Source organism: Bombus impatiens, unplaced genomic scaffold (assembly GCF_000188095.3).
Source record: "Bombus impatiens unplaced genomic scaffold, BIMP_2.2 scf_0843, whole genome shotgun sequence".
In the NCBI taxonomy this organism is placed as follows: domain Eukaryota; kingdom Metazoa; phylum Arthropoda; class Insecta; order Hymenoptera; family Apidae; genus Bombus; species Bombus impatiens.
In genome coordinates, this window is record NT_177262.1 from 109,032 (window position 1) to 128,358 (window position 19,327).

The 19,327-nt window shown below is 40.3% G+C and overlaps 1 protein-coding gene across 2 annotated transcripts in view; it reads right to left on the bottom strand.

Annotated features, from left to right (window-relative positions):
• Window positions 1-19,327, bottom strand: part of LOC100743639 (RDS/peripherin-like protein xRDS35) — a 73,907-nt gene that overhangs the window by 13,016 nt on the left and 41,564 nt on the right. The window contains exons 2-5 of one of the 2 annotated variants that reach the window (XM_033323220.1): window positions 12,215-12,351; window positions 10,029-10,185; window positions 4,059-4,287; window positions 2,033-2,182 (exon numbers count right to left, since the gene is read on the bottom strand). In XM_033323220.1, the coding sequence (XP_033179111.1) occupies window positions 2,033-2,182; window positions 4,059-4,287; window positions 10,029-10,185; window positions 12,215-12,344 (666 nt within the window). In that variant the 5' untranslated portion in view covers window positions 12,345-12,351. Of the gene's footprint in view, window positions 1-72; window positions 2,183-4,058; window positions 4,288-10,028; window positions 10,186-12,214; window positions 12,352-19,327 lie in introns of those variants that run through there. The other variant, XM_033323219.1, reaches the window with a different exon arrangement.

Below are 19,327 nucleotides of genomic sequence, written 5' to 3' on the forward strand. Positions count from 1 at the left end.
TTTTACGTAAAAAAAAAAAAAAAAAAAAAAAAGAGAAGAAAAAGAAACGGAGCAATGTAAGCTTTATTCCATTTAACCATCGGTATCCAACGATTGTACTCTAGTAATTACATCTGTTCTTCAGTTTCTCCGATTCCTTTATCTATCGCATCGAATATCTCGATTCGTCGGGGGAGGAACACGATCGAGCACAGTGAACGCGGCTTTTTATCATCGTCGCGGTCCCCGGTCGAGATTTTCGAAGCTTCCGTACCATCTCTCCTCCATCCGTTCCTTTCTTTTGTTCAGACCCATCGATCGTTCGACTCGATACGACGGGGAAAACGAGCGGTTTAGTGGCGCGACTCGATTAACCGATTCCCAGTAATCATAGTGAAAGCTATCGTCGAATCTTGGCGACGTACTTCTGCGAGAAAGAAACTCTACGGACTCTTATCTTATCGTCCGTTGCTCTGGTCTGCGTCTTTATCGCCTTTCTCGTTCTAAACGAACCTTGTTTGTTCCTCAGAGGCCGTTTCGAGAGTGTATCGTAATCGATGATCGATTAATCCCCGCGGAGGACGCGCGCGTTGCTTCGTTAAACGCGCCTGTCTTCCGGCGATGGCTTTTCATTTCGATAAAAGCTTCGAGAAACGTTCCTCAATTCTTATAGATCTCTACGATTGAAGTTAAACTTGATCGATGCTTACACGGAACCGTATTATATATTTGCGTTGAAAGGTGGGGGAATTTTTGTTGGGCTTGTGAAGGAAGTGTCTGACGTGAAAATATGATCCTTCTTCGACGGCTTTGGTTTTATTTTCTGGTTTGTTTCGGCTTCCAGAGCTCTCAGTCCGTATCGCTGGAATATACAAGCGGACGTAGATCGATCATCGTATCGCCTTGTCCGCTGTTTTTCTATGGGGAGATTGAAAATGGAATCGTTGAATTAGGGGGAAGAATAATTAGAATTAATTTAGACTGTTGGAAGAAAGTTGCGGTTTCGATAAATAGAAGAAGCAGTAGATAAGAAACGAAGACTGGACGAATTTTTGATAAATAAGTCTCGGTTAATCTGTATAACTAGCCTTACTAATAAGATTATAATTTTTCTACCCGAATTGTTAATTTCGCGCAATTTACCCGTTGCACGTGTTTCTCCATAATCCACCTACCCATTGATTAATAAAATAGCAACGTTCACGCGGTGTCTGCGTGATATAAGTAAGAAATGTCAAGAGATAAAATTTCAGCCAACACTCGTAGCTACAAAGTTTTTAAACTTTCCTTCATCACGTGGTCGCCTTTCTAATGAAAGTCCGACGCGGGTCTCCGTTTCTTTCAGTGGCGCGCGTGCGCTTCCATTCTAACTCGGAGAAATTAGAAAATTAAACAAATAAAGCCGGAGCGGCGCCGCTTGAGCAAAGTGTTCCACCGACAACACATACAGCTGCATATACATAGATGCAGAGGCGCAAACTTCATTCCGTGGATATTTCTAGCAAAGTTAGAAAGTTACTGTAGCTTCCCTTTAACTCTTTTCAGCTGGCAGCAAGTTGCTCGGTCTACACATGTAGGGTTTGAGAATTAGCAACTCTCCGGCGAAAAACGAGACAGCAACGAGCGTGCTCGGATGAAACTGTCTGAGAGAGACATTAAAAATGTACGAACGAGTAGTCGAAACGTTAAATGCAGTGAGGACAGTTTTTTCTGATTTGTTAATTGAATTTTGGGGACTTGTTGAAATTTTGGTATACGCGTAAAGTGGTTGAAGGAAAGTTTGATTTTTATCAGTTGTTGTTTGATTATGAGAGAAAAGTACTTATTATAAAGAGGTGTAAAGTACTTATTATAGCCACGAGCTAGACAAATATTGTCCGAATTAAATTATTTCATTTTTCTCAATCAATCTAAAACCTGATCGTCCGAAATTTTCCTCGTTCATTCGATTGACACCGATTTTTCGCACATTTACGAACAGCATCGTTCGTCGAGCGACTCGCTGATGGCTCATCCGGGGAATCGATTGATTCAATTCAGCCGGTCCACTAACCCGATCGATCTGGCAGAGATTAGGTCCGCTGGCTAAGCCAAAATCCAGACGGCCATAGAGCCAACCCGGTGAAGCTGCCCACCGATCTCCAAGCGCCACCGCGTTCCTCGCGGCAGTGAAGTCGAACCTCGACAATACGCTCACCGAAATCTGAAAAGGAATTTCCGTACGTTAGTTGTATGTATTTGTATTATAAAATTTGTTCCCCTTGTCAAGCCTTTCCTTATGTTGCAAATTTTTCTTTGCACTTGCAATGCTGTTCGTAATTAATTTCATATATGTATCGATATAACAAATATAATAAAATACAAATATAATGAATAAATGTAAAAATATGTATAATATAAATAATAACGACTACGTGTTATAGAACTCAAGAATTTGAGAAAAGAGTTTCAATTTTACTTTGTCTTAAACAAGTTTTTAACAAAAAGATCTGCCAGAATATGGGCAATTTCTATTGATACAGTCTATTTAACAAGAATGTGAGTGGCGTAATTTAGTAACTGTTCGATATGGCAGTACAAATCCTATTTACTATATATTAAAACGCTTTCATATTAATAATCGGCTCGACCAGCACGATTGCCTAAAATCTATAGCATTAATTTCCGATTAATAATAAAATTAGCTAACATCGAATTTTAGGACTTACATCACTGGAATAGCGATGTTGTGGTAGTTGAAAGTAAACCGACCAATAAAACGAAATTTTTGAAACATAATTAAACATAATGAAAACAGCAAAAGACTATTGTGCTTATAACAAAGTATAGGTATTAGAACAGGAAAACCCCGCCATTTTACGTTCAGCAAGATACCAATATTTTAACAATAAGTAATATGGTGCAGATAATTTCCAAAGCGATGAGAGAGATCGATAAAAGACAAAACGGAACGAGGACATATAATGAGGTGCGGATTAAATGTAATGTGCAGTGGAAGGGGTGATAGTGGTCATCAGTCGAGGGAAACATTAACGTTCCTTATATTTCATATGTTATAGGTTGAACACTGCGCGTCATGATTCTGAGAATTCGTGGACAGCTAGCAAGACAAAACTTGGAAAGTTTAGTGGTCAGTGACCAGGGAGGCGTGGAACAGATGATAGTGGCCGTCAGAGGGAAACATTTATGTTTCCTTATATTTCATGTTATATTATAAGTTGAACTGTATAAGTATTCGCGACCAGTTAGCAAAACAATTGGAGATATAATATTCACGAATTTTTACGTTGATTATTTTATCACATTATCTTGTTACGTTATCTTAGTCGAAGGACATCAGATTTTAAAGAATTTTTCTTGGATCAGGATAATTTGCCGCGCGAGCTTTTCTTCGCATAGTATAACATCTTGTCAATGAAGGTATAATGTCTAAGATGGTCTTGTTAGATTTCATAGAATATTTTTGTCGGATGAATACGATCGAGGGTTGAATTACTAGAGCAACGAAACGATGGAAATTTGGCGTGAAAAGCAGCCTTTCACCTTAAAATATTACGCGTTTGCGGGCTTCGATGACACGTGGTATCATCGCGTCCAGGCAATCAATAATTCCGAACGAATCTGATAATCCACCGCTATTTCAGTCCGCCTCTCGTCGACTCGCTTGCAGCTCTCCACTGTCGCGCTTGTTTATTCTAGATCCGCGAATAGCTGCAGCGATAAAATTGCTGCTATCTACGCTTGTAATTTTTCATTCGATCATCTGTCAAAAAAGAGCTTTGGAAAATCCGCGAATTACGTCGACTTAATCCCTTTGGTCATTTTTCTTCAGCAGATTTTTAGGAATTCCCTCTGTTTAAATAGATCAATATTTGATTCGCAGCGTAGAAAATCAAATATAGTCTTTGACATAAACGTATTTAGAAATTACAATGGAAAGAATAATCTACGTTGGTTCGACGTTGTCCAACGATCATTTCGATAACAAATTTGATCCATCGTGAAACGCACTTAATCCCAGCCATCCCGATTCGACTAAGCAATTGTTTGCGCCGGCCGGCGCGTTATTATTGATTTACCTGTAACACAAACAGAAACGCGATCAGGACTACGGTGGAATAGAGCGTTCCGTTTAGCACGCTCTTGATGGCGACGAGACAGCCCCGAGGGTTTAGGCTGTCGTAAGTGGAGTTTTGTTCCGAATTTGGCAGCTGAAGCGGATCGTGATAGCACGGACCCTTTACGTTGATTCGGCAGCAACTCCACGGCACCACCGGCGGTGTCACGCGACCATCCACTTTCGCGTACCTGAAACAAGATTCCTACGTGTCGGATCGCCTCCACACGTACAATCCATTTTCTCTCTTTTACGTTCCTCTGCTTCTCTAGCCCTCCTTCTTATCCCGGTCTCTACGGTGTCGTTCAGAAGAATCGTTATACTTTGGTAGAAACGTGTTTCCAAGATGTTGGCTGCTACATCAGTACAGCTGGACAAGGGAAAGATGGTTATGCCGTAAATGGACTGAGTTTGTTTTAAGGAAGTGGCGATTTTGAGTTGAGGTTTTTCTTTTGCGGGAATATTTTTGTCCCCGATTATGAAAGTAATATCAAAATTAGAAAGTAAAAAAGATCGTTACGTACGGTTGTAGAGCGATTAAGAAGGGAGTTAAAAATTAAAAGAAATTGTCACGTACTTTCGCAGGTACTGACAAACGCTTCAATTTTTTTCAATTACTTCTTGGATAGTCATAGCAAAAAGCCAGGATCAGTGGACGCCAGGCGTAGGAAATTATCGGGGAACGTCGATAGCGAACATTAAACGAGCCACCGATTGGCATTCCGCAAGTTGTTGAACTTGCTAATTCGAACTTGTACGCGAACATGTCTGCGAAGTACAGAATGAGCTACGAACCGTGTCGCGTACCCTCCTGGACCGGCGACACCATCTCGACCGTGGCTTTTCGTGGCAAGTTTTCGTGCGAAAAGCGGTCATCGACCACAGGACTTTCACGTGTCCTATACGGTGGCTACGTTCGGGTAATTAAACGCGGTGGCATCGATCTGCGGCTTGAATCGGTTCATGGACATCGATAGAGGCGAGCTTGGATTTCGCGATGCGAAATTAGAGAAAGATCATTTCGGAAAGTTGCTTCCATGAATTATAGATTCCGTCGAGAGCTAATCGGATGTAGGAGTCTTTTCAAAATTGCTGGCAAATCTGGGATCACTGTAAGAATTCTTTAAGGAAAGAGCATTACCATCGTTATAATAATCGATATTTTTGAAATGTACCTGACAGATTTTTAGATAGATAGATTTTTAGTACTAAAGAAAAAAAAATGAAAAGGCAATATCGATAACACGATATTAGTTGCAAAACTATTGCGAAAAGTAGATTTTAAATTAGATTAGGTATTTTAAGATGTTTCAATTATACAGGCTGAAAGCGTCGATAAGGAATTCAAGAAACTCTTGCCTTAAAATTTAGGTATCCAGGACGTTCGAATAATCGATCGAGTAAAATGGTAGTTCTCATAATTAAAACGATGTTATATCACGTTAAACCGTTAACAAAGAATCAAAGAAACGACTGTTTTGAAATTTAGGTATCTAGGTCATTCGAGCAATCGAGCAATCGACCAAGCGAAATGCTGCCTCTCATAATTGAAACGATGTTATGTCACGTTACACCTTATCGAATTAACCCGTGGCGTCAGCCATTTTGTCGCGTGCATATGATATAATCTCAATGGATTTTACGAGATCAACGTGGAGAAGGGGGTGGTTGACGCTTGGGGAATAGTTGCGGCGACGAGGAGAGACCCGGGGCTCGATCCTAGTGGAAGGTATAATTCTGCAATTAACATAACGAGAAATCGATAACCCACTGTTCTATCTGCGATTACCAGCCACGACACAAAGGCTTCTATTCGGAACGCGCTATTAACCCTTTATTATCGAACGTATTACCGCTACCACATAATGCACACATACGTCAGCCTACAGAAACCTAACTATTAGGCAATTACCGCGAAACTACTCTAAGCAACGCGAACTCGCCCCGACTGCATGAATTGTTTCATTCAAATGTTTCGCATCCGTTACTTCCGCTTCTCTACTCGCAGCAAGCAAAATTCGTTAACCTCAACAATTCCAGGTATCAAGCGCACGGTATCTGTACCAAAAATCCTAAAGATAGTTTGCTAACTGTCAGAAATTTATTACAATCGGAAAACTCTATAGAATAATTACAGAAAATGCAAGATTTTTGCGGAAATTTCTAATTTTTAATTCTTCGTTGGACGCTGATTCGAACGAAGAACATTGTTGCCAGATATTTTGCAATTTAAGCGGTAATAATGATCATGAATTGTGTACTTCGGCATTCCACAAGGCGATCGATCTTCACAACAATCGAGTTTGAAATACGGTAATTTGGTACGGTAGAAGTTTTACAAAATGAAACTAGAAAATTATAAATATACAAAACGATGTCAGAGAATTAAGGGAAATACGCGTATCATTAATTAATTATTCATGCATAAATATTTATTTTCACCTAATGTACCAAAAAGAAGCACATATCGCCTACAGAATGATCGCGTAGCGGCACTCGACAGCAAACTTTCCAACGGTTTCTGTCCTGTGATTTGCTACACAGAGACCCTATCCTTCGGACAAGATGATTGCCAGATCATCGACGGAGCCGAACGTACGACGACCGCGTACGACAACATAGACGCGGTGAACACATCGCTCCGCGTACTACCGTTCTGGCCACACGATGTTACACTGTGGTTCGCGATGCTGGAAGCGCAGTTCGGAACTGCCCGGATTACGGGCGACAAGACGAAATTTCAGACCGTTGTCGCGAATATTACCGCGTCGCACGTGCAGCTATGCGCGTGCCGCCGGGACATACTGCTCGCCCCGCCGGTAACGTACCACGACGTACGCCGGAGGGTACCTCAAGAAGGAGCTCATTAAGAGATTGGGGGACTCGGACTCCAAGAGAGTGCGAAAGATGCTTGAAGATGAACACATAGGCGATAGGACGCCGTTCCAATTCTACCGGGATCTAATAAATCTTGCCACCCCGTCGACATCGAATGACTTTATCCTCACGCTCTGGGAGAGCTGACTACCGGTACATGTGCAACACGTTCTGGACGCCATGGACGAAAAGAAAGCTGAAACGCTAACCCGGATCGCCGATAGTATACACAAGATCCTCCCGGAGGCAGGACGGATTGTCGCGGTCAGCGCAGAAAGAACGGCAACGGACAGCGAACGACTAAACCGCGTCTTGGACGCGATGGAAGACGCCCTTTACGAAGACGAAACCGGAGTCGTCGTAGATCGACTTTGAGAAACAGACTGCAGCAGTTCGGACTCTGTTACTACCACGCGACGTTCCTAGAATGCGCGAAGAAGTGTCGTTCCTCGTGCACCTGGAATACGGGAAACGGGACCAGCCGTTCGTAAGCGCGGCAAGCGACGACGGCCTAGTATCCCGCCGCATATTCGTCATGGACAGGCACTCGAAGATCTTCTTCCTAGTGGACACCGGCGCCGATATATGCGTATATCTGCGCAATAAAATACGCGGACCCGCGAACAGAAGCGGATCGCAACATACGGTACCATCGTGATTATCCCGAACCTGTCCCTAAGACGAGCCTTCAAATGACGCTTTATAGTAGCCCATCATCGGCAGACTTTTTGAGCTGCTATGGGTTGCTCGTGGACCCGCGGAACAAACGACTCCTCGACACGACAACCCAATTGTCATAAATGGGATACGCTGCCACGGCCGACCAAATATCAATAAAAACCATAATCAGTGAATCAGTTTACCATCGACTCTTGGTGGAATTTCCGGACCTAACTCGTCTATCGGTTTTCGGGCGAGAGGAATCTCGACACGGCAATCGCAAGCTCTACGCAAAGTGTACATCGAAAGTTTGTTAATAAATATATTGTTAACTATACTCTAGTTTTTCTTTAGCACATATCACGACTTATCCACCTCAATCCAATATTAATATTCCGATGGCCAGACATGCCAATCATCCTCCTGTGTGATGTAATCATATCGCAAACACGAGACATATAATTTTAACGATATGAAATAAATATCGCGGAAATGATAGTCGAAATTTATTTAATATATTCACAAATTCTCATATGGATATCTAGGTTGGTTTGAAGAATATAACGGTTCACGACCTCGCTTAAAAATTCCTCCATGTTACATACAACTTTCTTTCTAAAGAAACAAACAAATCTGAGCGATCGAGGAGCATTAACGTGCAACATTTCACCGGCCGTAAACCATTTCTAAATCCAGATGGAGAATGCTTTCGCATGGGCGTAACGTGTGGCCGGTAAAAGCACACACGAAGGAACCCTTAGAGGGTGAGTTAGGTGGGCCAGACCTGAGGTGAAAGGCCCTTTCCACGGCGTGGAAATAATCTGGCCATGGAAGGGCACTTTGCCGAGGAGCCAGCAGTGTTTTAAATCCTTTTCTAGGAGCATCTCGTGGAGGGCGTAGAATCACGTTTCATCTCCTTCACGCTCTTCCTTGTGCTTTTTCTTCTTTCGATATACAGGGTGTTAGAAAAAAGTGGACGATATATTAGGTTCATGTAAACTAGTTGGTGGAGTGCAACGAATCACGCAGGAATTAAGCGTAATTTAATCAGCGGATTAAACGTATGATGATATTTTCAACGCACGATTAAAGTTTGAATCCAAAGAAACATCCTACGTGCATCAACCTATAAGTATAAGGCGTATATTTAATAATCAAGACCACGAACACGTTCTTTTAACACAACGTATAGTTTCATTAAGAAATGGAAACCTCTGAGAAACAACGACGTCAATGTAGCGAGTATGAACAGCTTTGCAGAATCGTGGATGGCCGCTTTAAAATCGTATGACGGGACCATCCCTCTCGGTCAACTACTCCCGTTAAAATTTCGTTTCTACGCGGTGGGAACGCGTATAGTCGTAATTAAAATCCTGGCATACTTTCTGCGTTTCCATTAAAGTTCCTGGAAAATTTGTTCCTCGCCGTTGGTGGACAGAAATGGCTTGGGTATTACGTGTAATTATTGCGCGGATGCTCGTGGAAAAAATGTTACCAACACGATGGGATGGGTGTCGTGATTTGTTGAATTTCAATGCGCTTGATCGTGTGATTTCTGGTATTCTATTTTATATTCATAGAACAGTAATATTCTCCTGTGTTTGCCTGCAATTCAGGTTAGGGTTCATGTTCCATTCATAGTTTTATACAGGGTGAATCATGAATTATTTTACATTCTTTTGTTGTCAGTGAAGCGACTGGAACTCTTTCCGTGTCGTATCATATAATTGAAACGGGTATTTGGGACGATTGGAGTTCCCTTTTTATCAATCCTGCTTTTCCCAAGAAAATGAAAATGATAACAATGAAATTGTAACCTGTTCCCGCTCAGCTTTTAACTAATGTTTAGACAAGTTTCCGTAACGTTAAACACGCAGCATGCAAAATATACAGAATAATAAAAATATTAAACATATCAAATAAATAATACATAGTAGGATATATGTATGAAATAAATAATCGAAAATATATAAAATAACGAAAGCAAAATTCCATTTTTTTTTGTTACGTTTATAAAAATATGGATTTGTACGGACATTAAGTTTGCATTAAATTGCAGTTCGTATCTTTTCGAAGAAATTCAATTTCCGGTTACAATTTTAATTATAATTATAACACCGTATGAATTCTTATGATAACAGTTTAATAGCCATGATAAAATTTCGATATACTACTTTCTTGGGAAGATGTTCCACTTGGGTTAAGCAGGATCACTTCCTTGGAAGTAACACGACTATCGTAAGACGATAAAGCTCACATTGTCCATGAACCATGGTGGAGGGTAGGTGAGAAGATAATAGTCGATAAACTCGGATAAGATATAGATTTTATGGTGTATCCGATCGATAGGTGCTATCGACCCTCGATTGTCTTGACATAATTAAACGATAATTACCTCAAGATATCCGGCGAGTCAAGCACAAGAAACTCCCGTTGCAGCCAATATGTCTTGTGCCAATCGTCGGACGAATCTATTCCACAACACTGCATGTTAACCTGCATGCTGTCTATTTTTCGCTTCCATGACACATCTGTGAAGTATCTTTTCATACCTATTTCACAGAATACGGAGAATTTTGACGATGAATTTTGATGAATTTTAGAAGGAACTAATTCTTTAGAATACGATCAAACACGATTCATTCGTATTATCTTAAAAAAATCATAATTATTAAATGGCACTAAAGGAGAGACGCAAATAATATTTAACCTATGCATGATGATTGAATCTCCCATGGATCACCAATAAAGTGACTCCTGGGAACGAGACATACGGTGTATGAAAAAGAATGGAAGAATCGTCGGGCGTACATGAATCTCGATTATTCTCACACGAGATGGGACGGTATTCTGTGGAAGCGCCGACAAATTCCACGGAACGGTGGCCGGTAGCCTGGAATATTTTGCATTAGCCTACGACTTTCCGATATTTTATATCCTATCGAAGGAATTTGTCGAAGTGGTTGGATCCGTGGAAAATTGAAATTTTCATTTTCATTTCGCGGTCGAGACCTTCGGCGTATTAATTAAAAACCCATGATCGAAATAATCAAATGTCGATTCTAGTTAAATACTGGCGATTGAAGGTTCACGCGAGATCGAGCAGTTTATAGCGATTTCATTAGCGGTTTGGGAGATTTCAAAGTAACCACGTGGATCTTTCCATTTTAATGCAAGTGTAGAATAACGAATACAAAGATTCCCCATAGATAATTTTATTTTATTACAATTCTGTTTTTTTTATAACTTTGTCATGCTTCATTCTACATTTATTTTGTCAAAGGAAGATAAAGAAATAGTAAACGCACGAAGATCTTCGTATGGTTCGCGGTTCGCGGATAATCAAAGTAAAACATATGTTTATCGTGGACCAAACAACTGTTAATTCGATCACCACGAAACATTTCACTAGTACATTGTTTCTTTTTGTATAATTTGTCAGTGGTATTAATGTTTGGACTATTCTGAACTCTGTCATTACCACTAAATTCACGAGATACAAAATATACAACACATGTCCTGCACCATAAACGATTCTTCACCAGCACTCACCCAGAAGCACTAAGTCGATCGCGATCTCCATATCTCTCACAATTTACAGCTAATTAGGGTAAATTTGCGTAGAGCACGCAGCGGAACGCGACGCATCAGCCTGCAAGTTTATCGGGAGCAAACGTTTCGAATTTCGAGGCCCGGAGCAAGAGGATCCACAGAGTCACGTATCTATTCATTAAGTAGCTAGACACCAAACGAGATTTCCATCGGTAATTTCGAACGGGACAGCCGGTGTGCGTCGCGTTCGACCGTCGATTTGCATATTACATAGTCGGATACTATTTCGCGGAAGCGCACCGTTTCCACCATCTGCCTGCCATATTGAGACGACACTCTGCTGGATCTAGCGTGCCTCGCGTGCCTCGTATACATCCAATCTTTCCGCTATTTTTCTCTTTCTTCTGTTTGCTTTGTTAAATATTCAAATTCGGAAAAACGACGGGCCAGCGGAAAATGAAGAAGGGAGAGGAACGTGGAAGGGGAAAAAAGGATAGGCGACAACGGATAGGCGTTCACGAGGCGATCACGCGGACAAAATGAATTCGCGTACAGCCACCTGCCGATCCGCGAATATCGCTCGCATACATCGTTTGTCGATGAATATTTCACGATTCCGGCGTTTGCCTCGGTTTCGCTTTGTCTTTCTGTTTTCGGAAAATGGGTTATCCGCGCTCGGCCACCGACGAATACCGTTTGCCTTGCTTTCGTTTTCGTTAATGGAGTTATCGTTGGCTTCGTGCAACGCCTGCGAGCGTTTATTGTTCCAATGGATGGAAATTAGGGAAATCGCGAAGCTCGAAGATATTATAGATCTGTTTGGGATTAATCGTTCGGCGAAGAAAGAAAATCACTCGAGAAATTAAAAATTTAGAAATGAAGACAAAGCGATATAAAACCGGGAGAACTCAATGTCCATAAAAAATAAGCGGCAGAAAGTAATTTTCCAGTTAGAGTCAAACCAAATAGACATAATCGATTTTTCCCCAATTTTCCCTCCCCAATATTATTTTAAACTCTGGAACTCACCCTCGTGAAGAGTTTGCCTAAGTTGAACCGTTAAAAGATCCGCTGTAGAGAAGCAGATGCTGGCCATGAAGCAGCCAACGAGCACCATGAACAAGCCTATCAGAGTCCATAGGAACAGTCTCAGGTTCATCCCTGGCCTGAAACAGACGAATCGTCCGTTATCGCCAACTGGATGGCTTAATCTATAATCTTTATTTAAGACAGCCTAGAACCGGTCCATTTTTAACTCAGCAAGGAACCAGTCACGATTAATTTCGTCTTCCAATTTTCACACTTTGATGCAAACACGGATGCGTCTATGTGCGTGTACGTGTGTGAATTGAAAGGAGGCGGAAAATCATTCTAACCACCGACTAGATACCGCGGAGATACATTAACGAGCGAAAGGGTAATTAAAACAAATGAAGTTTGGCGGAGTATCGGTGGAATTACTTGAAAATTCTGACAAATCGATCGGCCTTCGGCAAGCGGCCGTTTTCCAATTCGTACTCGGCCGGTCGGCAGAGAGAAAGAAAATTAAGAAAAACACGCTAGGGGTTAATTCTCCGGTCGTTCTCCAACGAGGTTACGCTCGAATCCACTTTTCGCCACCCTCTTTTTCCTCCTAGCCCTTTTTCGTTGTCCATTTATCGTTTCTTTTCGTCCCGTCTATAAAGAGTCGAATGAACTGGATGTTCTCTTCGATCTTCGTTGTTCAGGTTAGATACTTTTCTTAGACTTAGATGATTGTGAAGTTTAATCGATAAATTCGTTGATCGATATACCATTGAGATTTTTTGTCAATTTTATTCGACGAGTATAGCGCAAAAGAATTCTTCACTTTTCTGAAAATATATACTCTACCATATACGTTTAACGTTACTTGTTTAGATGAATTTGTTTAGATTTTCACCATATAATTTTACGTACATCCGATTTTCTTCGGGGAAAAATCCTAGTTTCCAATTTTTTAGCACTTTTGTCTCCATCTCCCACGGATTTTGTATAATAGCAACCGAGACGCACATTGTGCTCGCGTAGATCCGATTACAAGGACCAATTGATTGTATTCACGCACACTCGACATCCCTAATGAATGCTTCAATCCGCTGAATTTCCGTTCGCGGCGCGGTTTCCGCAGGGAAATATCAAGAATATCCTGTCGTTGTTCTCGTTAACTAATTTACGCGAAATCACAGCTTCGATCCGGCTAATTCGCAATTTGGCCGGTATTGTACCACGAAATTTAACCTTCCAGCCTTTTTCAGTCTTCTGATTTCTCTAATTGTACTAATTCGCGTACCGATGAAACGTTCAAATAACTACATGGAAACGTATTGCGGCAGAGAACAAAGTTACAAATTAATTAATTACGAAGCTAAAGGGATGACACTGTGAAGAATTGAAATACGCGATTAAATCGAAAAATTCTCCGAACCTTTACACATGCCACAAACATGTTCAACCTACTAATTAATACGTAAATTTGTTATGGACAGAATCGACATAAAATTACAAAAAGCGACAGAATGTAATTTGAAAATTTGTGTTATGACAATAATTGGTTTACCGTTACATTTTAGTATTTCTGGAATATTTTATCATAAAATTAAAATTCGAAAAGAGGTTACTTTTTGGTGATCCGTTTTCGAAGCCGGTACACGTGCAACGAGTGAGCAATTTGCAGAAAAATGAACTTATCTTTCTTACAACGTTTCTCTTCCACGAGGCTATCGCAAAAACCGAAGAAATTAAAGGAGGAATGTCGCTCGCGGTACCTTTGATCGCGTGGATGTTGTGGGTCGTTAATTAAGCCGCGATGTCATCTTCTTCTTCGTGTACACTTCGTGATTGCGCATTTCCACGTTGAATATTGTAAGTTAGAGTGATGTACGTTGATTACTATCACGATTACTTATGTATTGCGTACAAAATGTTTGCCAATGTAACGATTACGAATGCATTTTTAAAGGAAAATAAAAAAAGATCAAGATAAGGTTACAGACGATATAAATGAGATTATATACGAGATATGAGACAGACAATGTAGACGATGTAACAGATGTAAATTACAAAAGTACCATTCAATTTACTTCTGTTAGTCGTTTTAATATTCCAGAAATTTGTCAAAAAAGCTTCTCAAATGATACAAATTTTCTAACCCAACTGCAAACGCTATAAACCAATCAATTATATTCTTAATTGTATCATCGATTCATTAATTATTCATTAATCCCTAGAATCCATTATATTAATAACTCAAGGATTACATAAAACAATTAATTTTCTGAATATAATATACGAATAAGGAATAAAAAGATTAAAAAAAGAGCATTTCGTTAATTATGTCACACGTTTCCCCGGTACAGAAGGCACAGAAAAGTGAAATCTTATTAATTCAACTACAATTACCCTTCGGCATAGTGGAAGTAATTATAGCACAGCTTCACGCCCACCAGATTATGAGCGAGCACGTAAAGACCGTATAACGTCAGGGTTTTAAACACAAGCCCGGAGAGATTCTCGTCGTCGAAGCGCAGTTTCGTCGCAATCACGAACGAAGCAATCACTCCCATGAAAAACAGCAAGAATCCGATAAGAAGACTCGCTAGAATCGCGAGCACCACGTATCGATGCAGATATTTCCTCTGATTTTTCGTGAATTTTATATCGAATACTGCCATTTTAATAATGTCACCGTGTTTCCTTTCTTTTGTCCCATCAACGCCCTCTCGTACGATTTAATATTATCGGCGAGTTTTGTTTCTTTGATAATTATTAAAATTAGGTATTAAAATAGAAATCAGTCGTCTATTTGAAATTGACATGGATATTTCTATTCACTGGAAGAACCATGGCTATTCGGCGTAAAATAGAATAATCCTGTTGTTAAGAATATTGTTAAATAAATTATTGTAAGAGAAGCCAAGGATGACTGGAATAAATCGAAACGTGGAAGGACCTATAATCTACATCGTCGTCGCTAATTAGTCGTTCCCATGTCGCGTAGTTCGTTCAGAATTCTGGCACTTGTGTCGAGGCCGGTTTGCTGCCGTGTTAAGGATCCGGAATTTCCTCATTCCTGCGACGGAAACTGTACCCGCCGAGGTATTTCTATGGTATCTAGGGAGTCTTCGTAGTGAATCGCGTCCACGTCTACAGGGTGGAACACGCCACCTTACGACAAATCCCTTAACACTTACAGCAGTTCACAAAAATATTCCAAAACTTACGAAAATCTTTTATGAATGCGTTGCTTATGTTATTGTGTACCAATGAAATTTCAAAATGTTTTATATAACACGTTCAATACGGACATATAAGTTCTTTACGGAAAACATTCAAATACATTCTTTAATTTACTACGTGTATCTTCCATGCATTCAAGTCTCTCCTGTTTATTTCACTATCTTTGTTTATTCCTCTTTAAACACAGTTTCCAATAGAAATTATAATACTCACTCTATAGTAACTTTACGTTAAGCAACTATTACGATATAAAGAATCTTGAATTTGTTTCAACGTCGAAGAAATAAAGCCACGGAAACTTCCAAGAAAATTTTAGTCTTCTGCTATTACCTACTACATTAAAACTACCACTTGCGTGAAGGTTAAAACGCAAATTTCCAATATGCTTAAGCTATCGAAGTTTCTGGTGGACGATGCAAAATCGTAGGATACACGGTAAAAGCGACGAATTGAAGGGAACACGAACAACGATCCTCCCTTTCTCTTACACATTCTCCCTTTCTCTCTCTCGGGGTGAAAATCGTTTAAAACGCGCCGAAAGTTTTTTAATTCCGCGAGAGGATCGTGCAGCCAGGGTTTTTCATTAACAGAAACTACGAAAAATCTGACGATGGGCGGCTAGCAACGGCGTGCTGGAGGATTACTTCCAGGTCACCCGGTAAGTGCTAACGCGCGATACCAGCGTTGCTGTAACGGGCATCGTTGCAGGACGAGAAGAACGAGTAAACGAGGGAGTATGGAGGCATTCAGTGTACTCAAGGGTGGAAGTTGCGAAACGTGTACGGTCTCTCGCCTTTTGCTCCCACCCTTTTCTGTTGCCTATCAAAACAGTCGTTTCGTACGGAAATTTCACTATCCTAGTCCGAATGAATATTAATTCAATTCCTCTTGTATCTGATAAAAATCTCAGCGTACACTCCGGTGGGAGGAATTCGTTGTTGCGTGCAATCGGATGGCAGAATTTTATTTCCTCTTTGTTCGTGGCCACGACGTTTTAATTAATTTTTCCCTTTATCGGAGTGACCGTATTTATTTAGAATTTCTACGTATCTTTTAGCTATCGTATCGGATCGAGGTCTTTTTTATGGCCATGTTACTGGAAACTGCAATGTTTTGGAGAGTAGAATCGAATTAACTACCCATCTCTTTCAAATGGATTATTTAATTCTTAATACGTGGACACGAAATATTAAAAAGACAATGCGCTCTACATATGCTATTTGCGAACGATTTTTTAAAATTAATTCCATCAACAAACGAACTTCTATTAATCTGTAACAAAGTCAAGTTAGAATTTGTAATTCTACCTGTCAATAATTATTCCAACAACATTGAAAATATTCCAAGCAATCATTCACATCGAAACTCTCGATATTCGATATTTACGTCTTACATTTCATAGCACGTTTCGATTAATCGAACGATCTACTGTGCCTGGTCGTATCGATAGCCGCAATACCGGTTGGAAACGGGGGGTAAAAACCTCCCCTCATAACCGCGATAAATTCATTGACAATGTATGGCCACGGCGCGCCTCGTCCCTCCGGAATAATCAATTACCACAGGATCATTAATTAACTGGGAAAAGTGCAACGATTTAAAGGCAGAGTAACGATGCAAGTACGGTGCCACGGATGAAAGAGGAAGTATAACTGGATGAGCATAAGACGCCCTATAATGAATCACCCTCAGATGATTCAAGGATTTAATGGGAAAATATTTTGTGGAGATAGTTGAAGAATTTTTTTTTCGAATTTGGAAATTGATGCGATTATGGAATTTAGCAGAAGTATCGATTAAATAAATATTTTGCGAAACGTATCGTATTTCTTTAGAACAGAGAATTTTGATTCGATTACTATTTATCTGTATCTACATAATCTTAGACTTTATAATTATTTCTAGAGTGAATACGTAATAAAATTATCAAACGTATACTTCACAATTTCCATCCAAATTCAGAACGAACTAAATCATCCGTTTGCCAGGATGCGATAAATTCTCCATAGAATTCATCCCATATTTGCTACTAACAATAATTCATATTCCTCACAATCAAACCATCAGAAGGTTCTAATCGATCTATTATTCAATCTGTTTATTTCATCAGGTGTAGAACTAAATCTATCACACCTCCGAATAAATCCAAATTCAAATTTGCCAAAATTAACTATCGATCGTTCATCCGTGATAATTCTTGCATTGCGTAATTCGTCGTTGCTTTTTCCCTCTTTTCACCTATTTTTTAACCTTCCCTTTTTCCTCTGTTTATCACGGTAGACACAATTCCCGTTCGCTGGTTAACAACGGCCAATGAAAACGTTTCATTACGCATCGGTGTTCCGTTGTTCGTCGACCAGGACCAGCTTTATCGCGTTTGTTTGCTCTTCTCAGCACGCTGATTTCCGGAAATCCGCGGGAAATCATCGAGCCACCAGTTTAAACGCGGCTTCAGCGACATTCCCGAGAGGATTCGAAGGATCCCACGGTTTAATCGAGCATTGCGACTGCTAAGGGCCGATTCAGCGGGCTCTTTGGTCCAAATTCTGACGTTTCAGAGATTCGATTTTAGGGGCAGAGTTTTATGGAGATTCTGTGTGCTGACCTTGTTACCTGAGATCTACCTAGTCGTATTTGAGCTTGCGAAAATTGAAAAATGTTTAATCCATATTCGAGGATTTTTCGTTATACACGTTTTTTATTCCCGAGGAATTCTATTATTTAGAAAGAGATGTGGGAAAGTAATTTGTTATATGTCCGAGAAGTGAACTTGATGACAGTCATTGCACAGGATTAATCACAAGCATCGCCGAATAAAATTGATTTGTTTTATCTCTCAAAGATTATTCTTTAACAATCGTACCGTTATTTTTCCAGCTTATAAATCTTTTATCTCAGAATATCCCATGCCCTCGATATTTACAGAAATCAATGACAAAATGCACAAAATATTCGCGCAAATAGTGGCGTCGTAATCATACAATTTCACGTTACAGGTTTTGTTACCTGCTGTAATAGGAGAGAAATAACGTAAGCTGACAGATCGGAAGCGATCGATTCAATTTTCAACCAATTTTCTCCATCGATATAGTTAGGATCGAGGCGACAAACGCGTGTGGCAACTCAAACAATCAAACGGAACAAACGGCCCGCCTAAATCGTGCCAATCGATCGGTCCTGGTTGACCAGCGGATCTATGCCTCAATTAACACCTGGCTGGTGCGTGCGCACCGGTCGCAATACATCGGAATCAATCCTCATTAGCATAGGTTTTAATTTAATTGCCGCGGGGAACGAGCAGCGCCACGATACCTCGTTATTTTTCTCGATCGAGTTCGTTTCTACCGGACACCCTGTTACTTCGTGTCCAATCCGGTGACCGTGTTCACCGTGAAATGCTAAATAGCTTGGATTTATCGCTTGCAAAGAAATTCTCCGAGGAAAGTTGCACCTTTTTTTTTTACCTTATTTTACAATCGAAATTTTTATCAATTTCTTCTTACGCTTCAATATTACGCCGTTAATCTTCTTGTTCGACTGTATTTGGCGATTACATTTTTACACTTTTGATTTACATTCTTTTGTAGATTATATCAGGACATTTTCGATTATCAATGTTCTTAGTTTATACTTACAATGTTGTACGATGCTAGTTGAATTTTCTTCTTTTCCCTGATTGACCAAAGTTTTCGTCAACGCAGAACGTTCTCTTTTTTCTTTTCTTAGGTATTATTTCATGATCGTACAGGCTGACGACAGACGGCAGTAAATTACCACGAATTCAGCTATTCTTCGCGCGAGCTGGCGGAGATCCGCGCGCATTTTATGAAATCTCGCGGGCTAATAGCTACGGGTGGATAAGATGCGGGCCTCACGAGCTCGTAA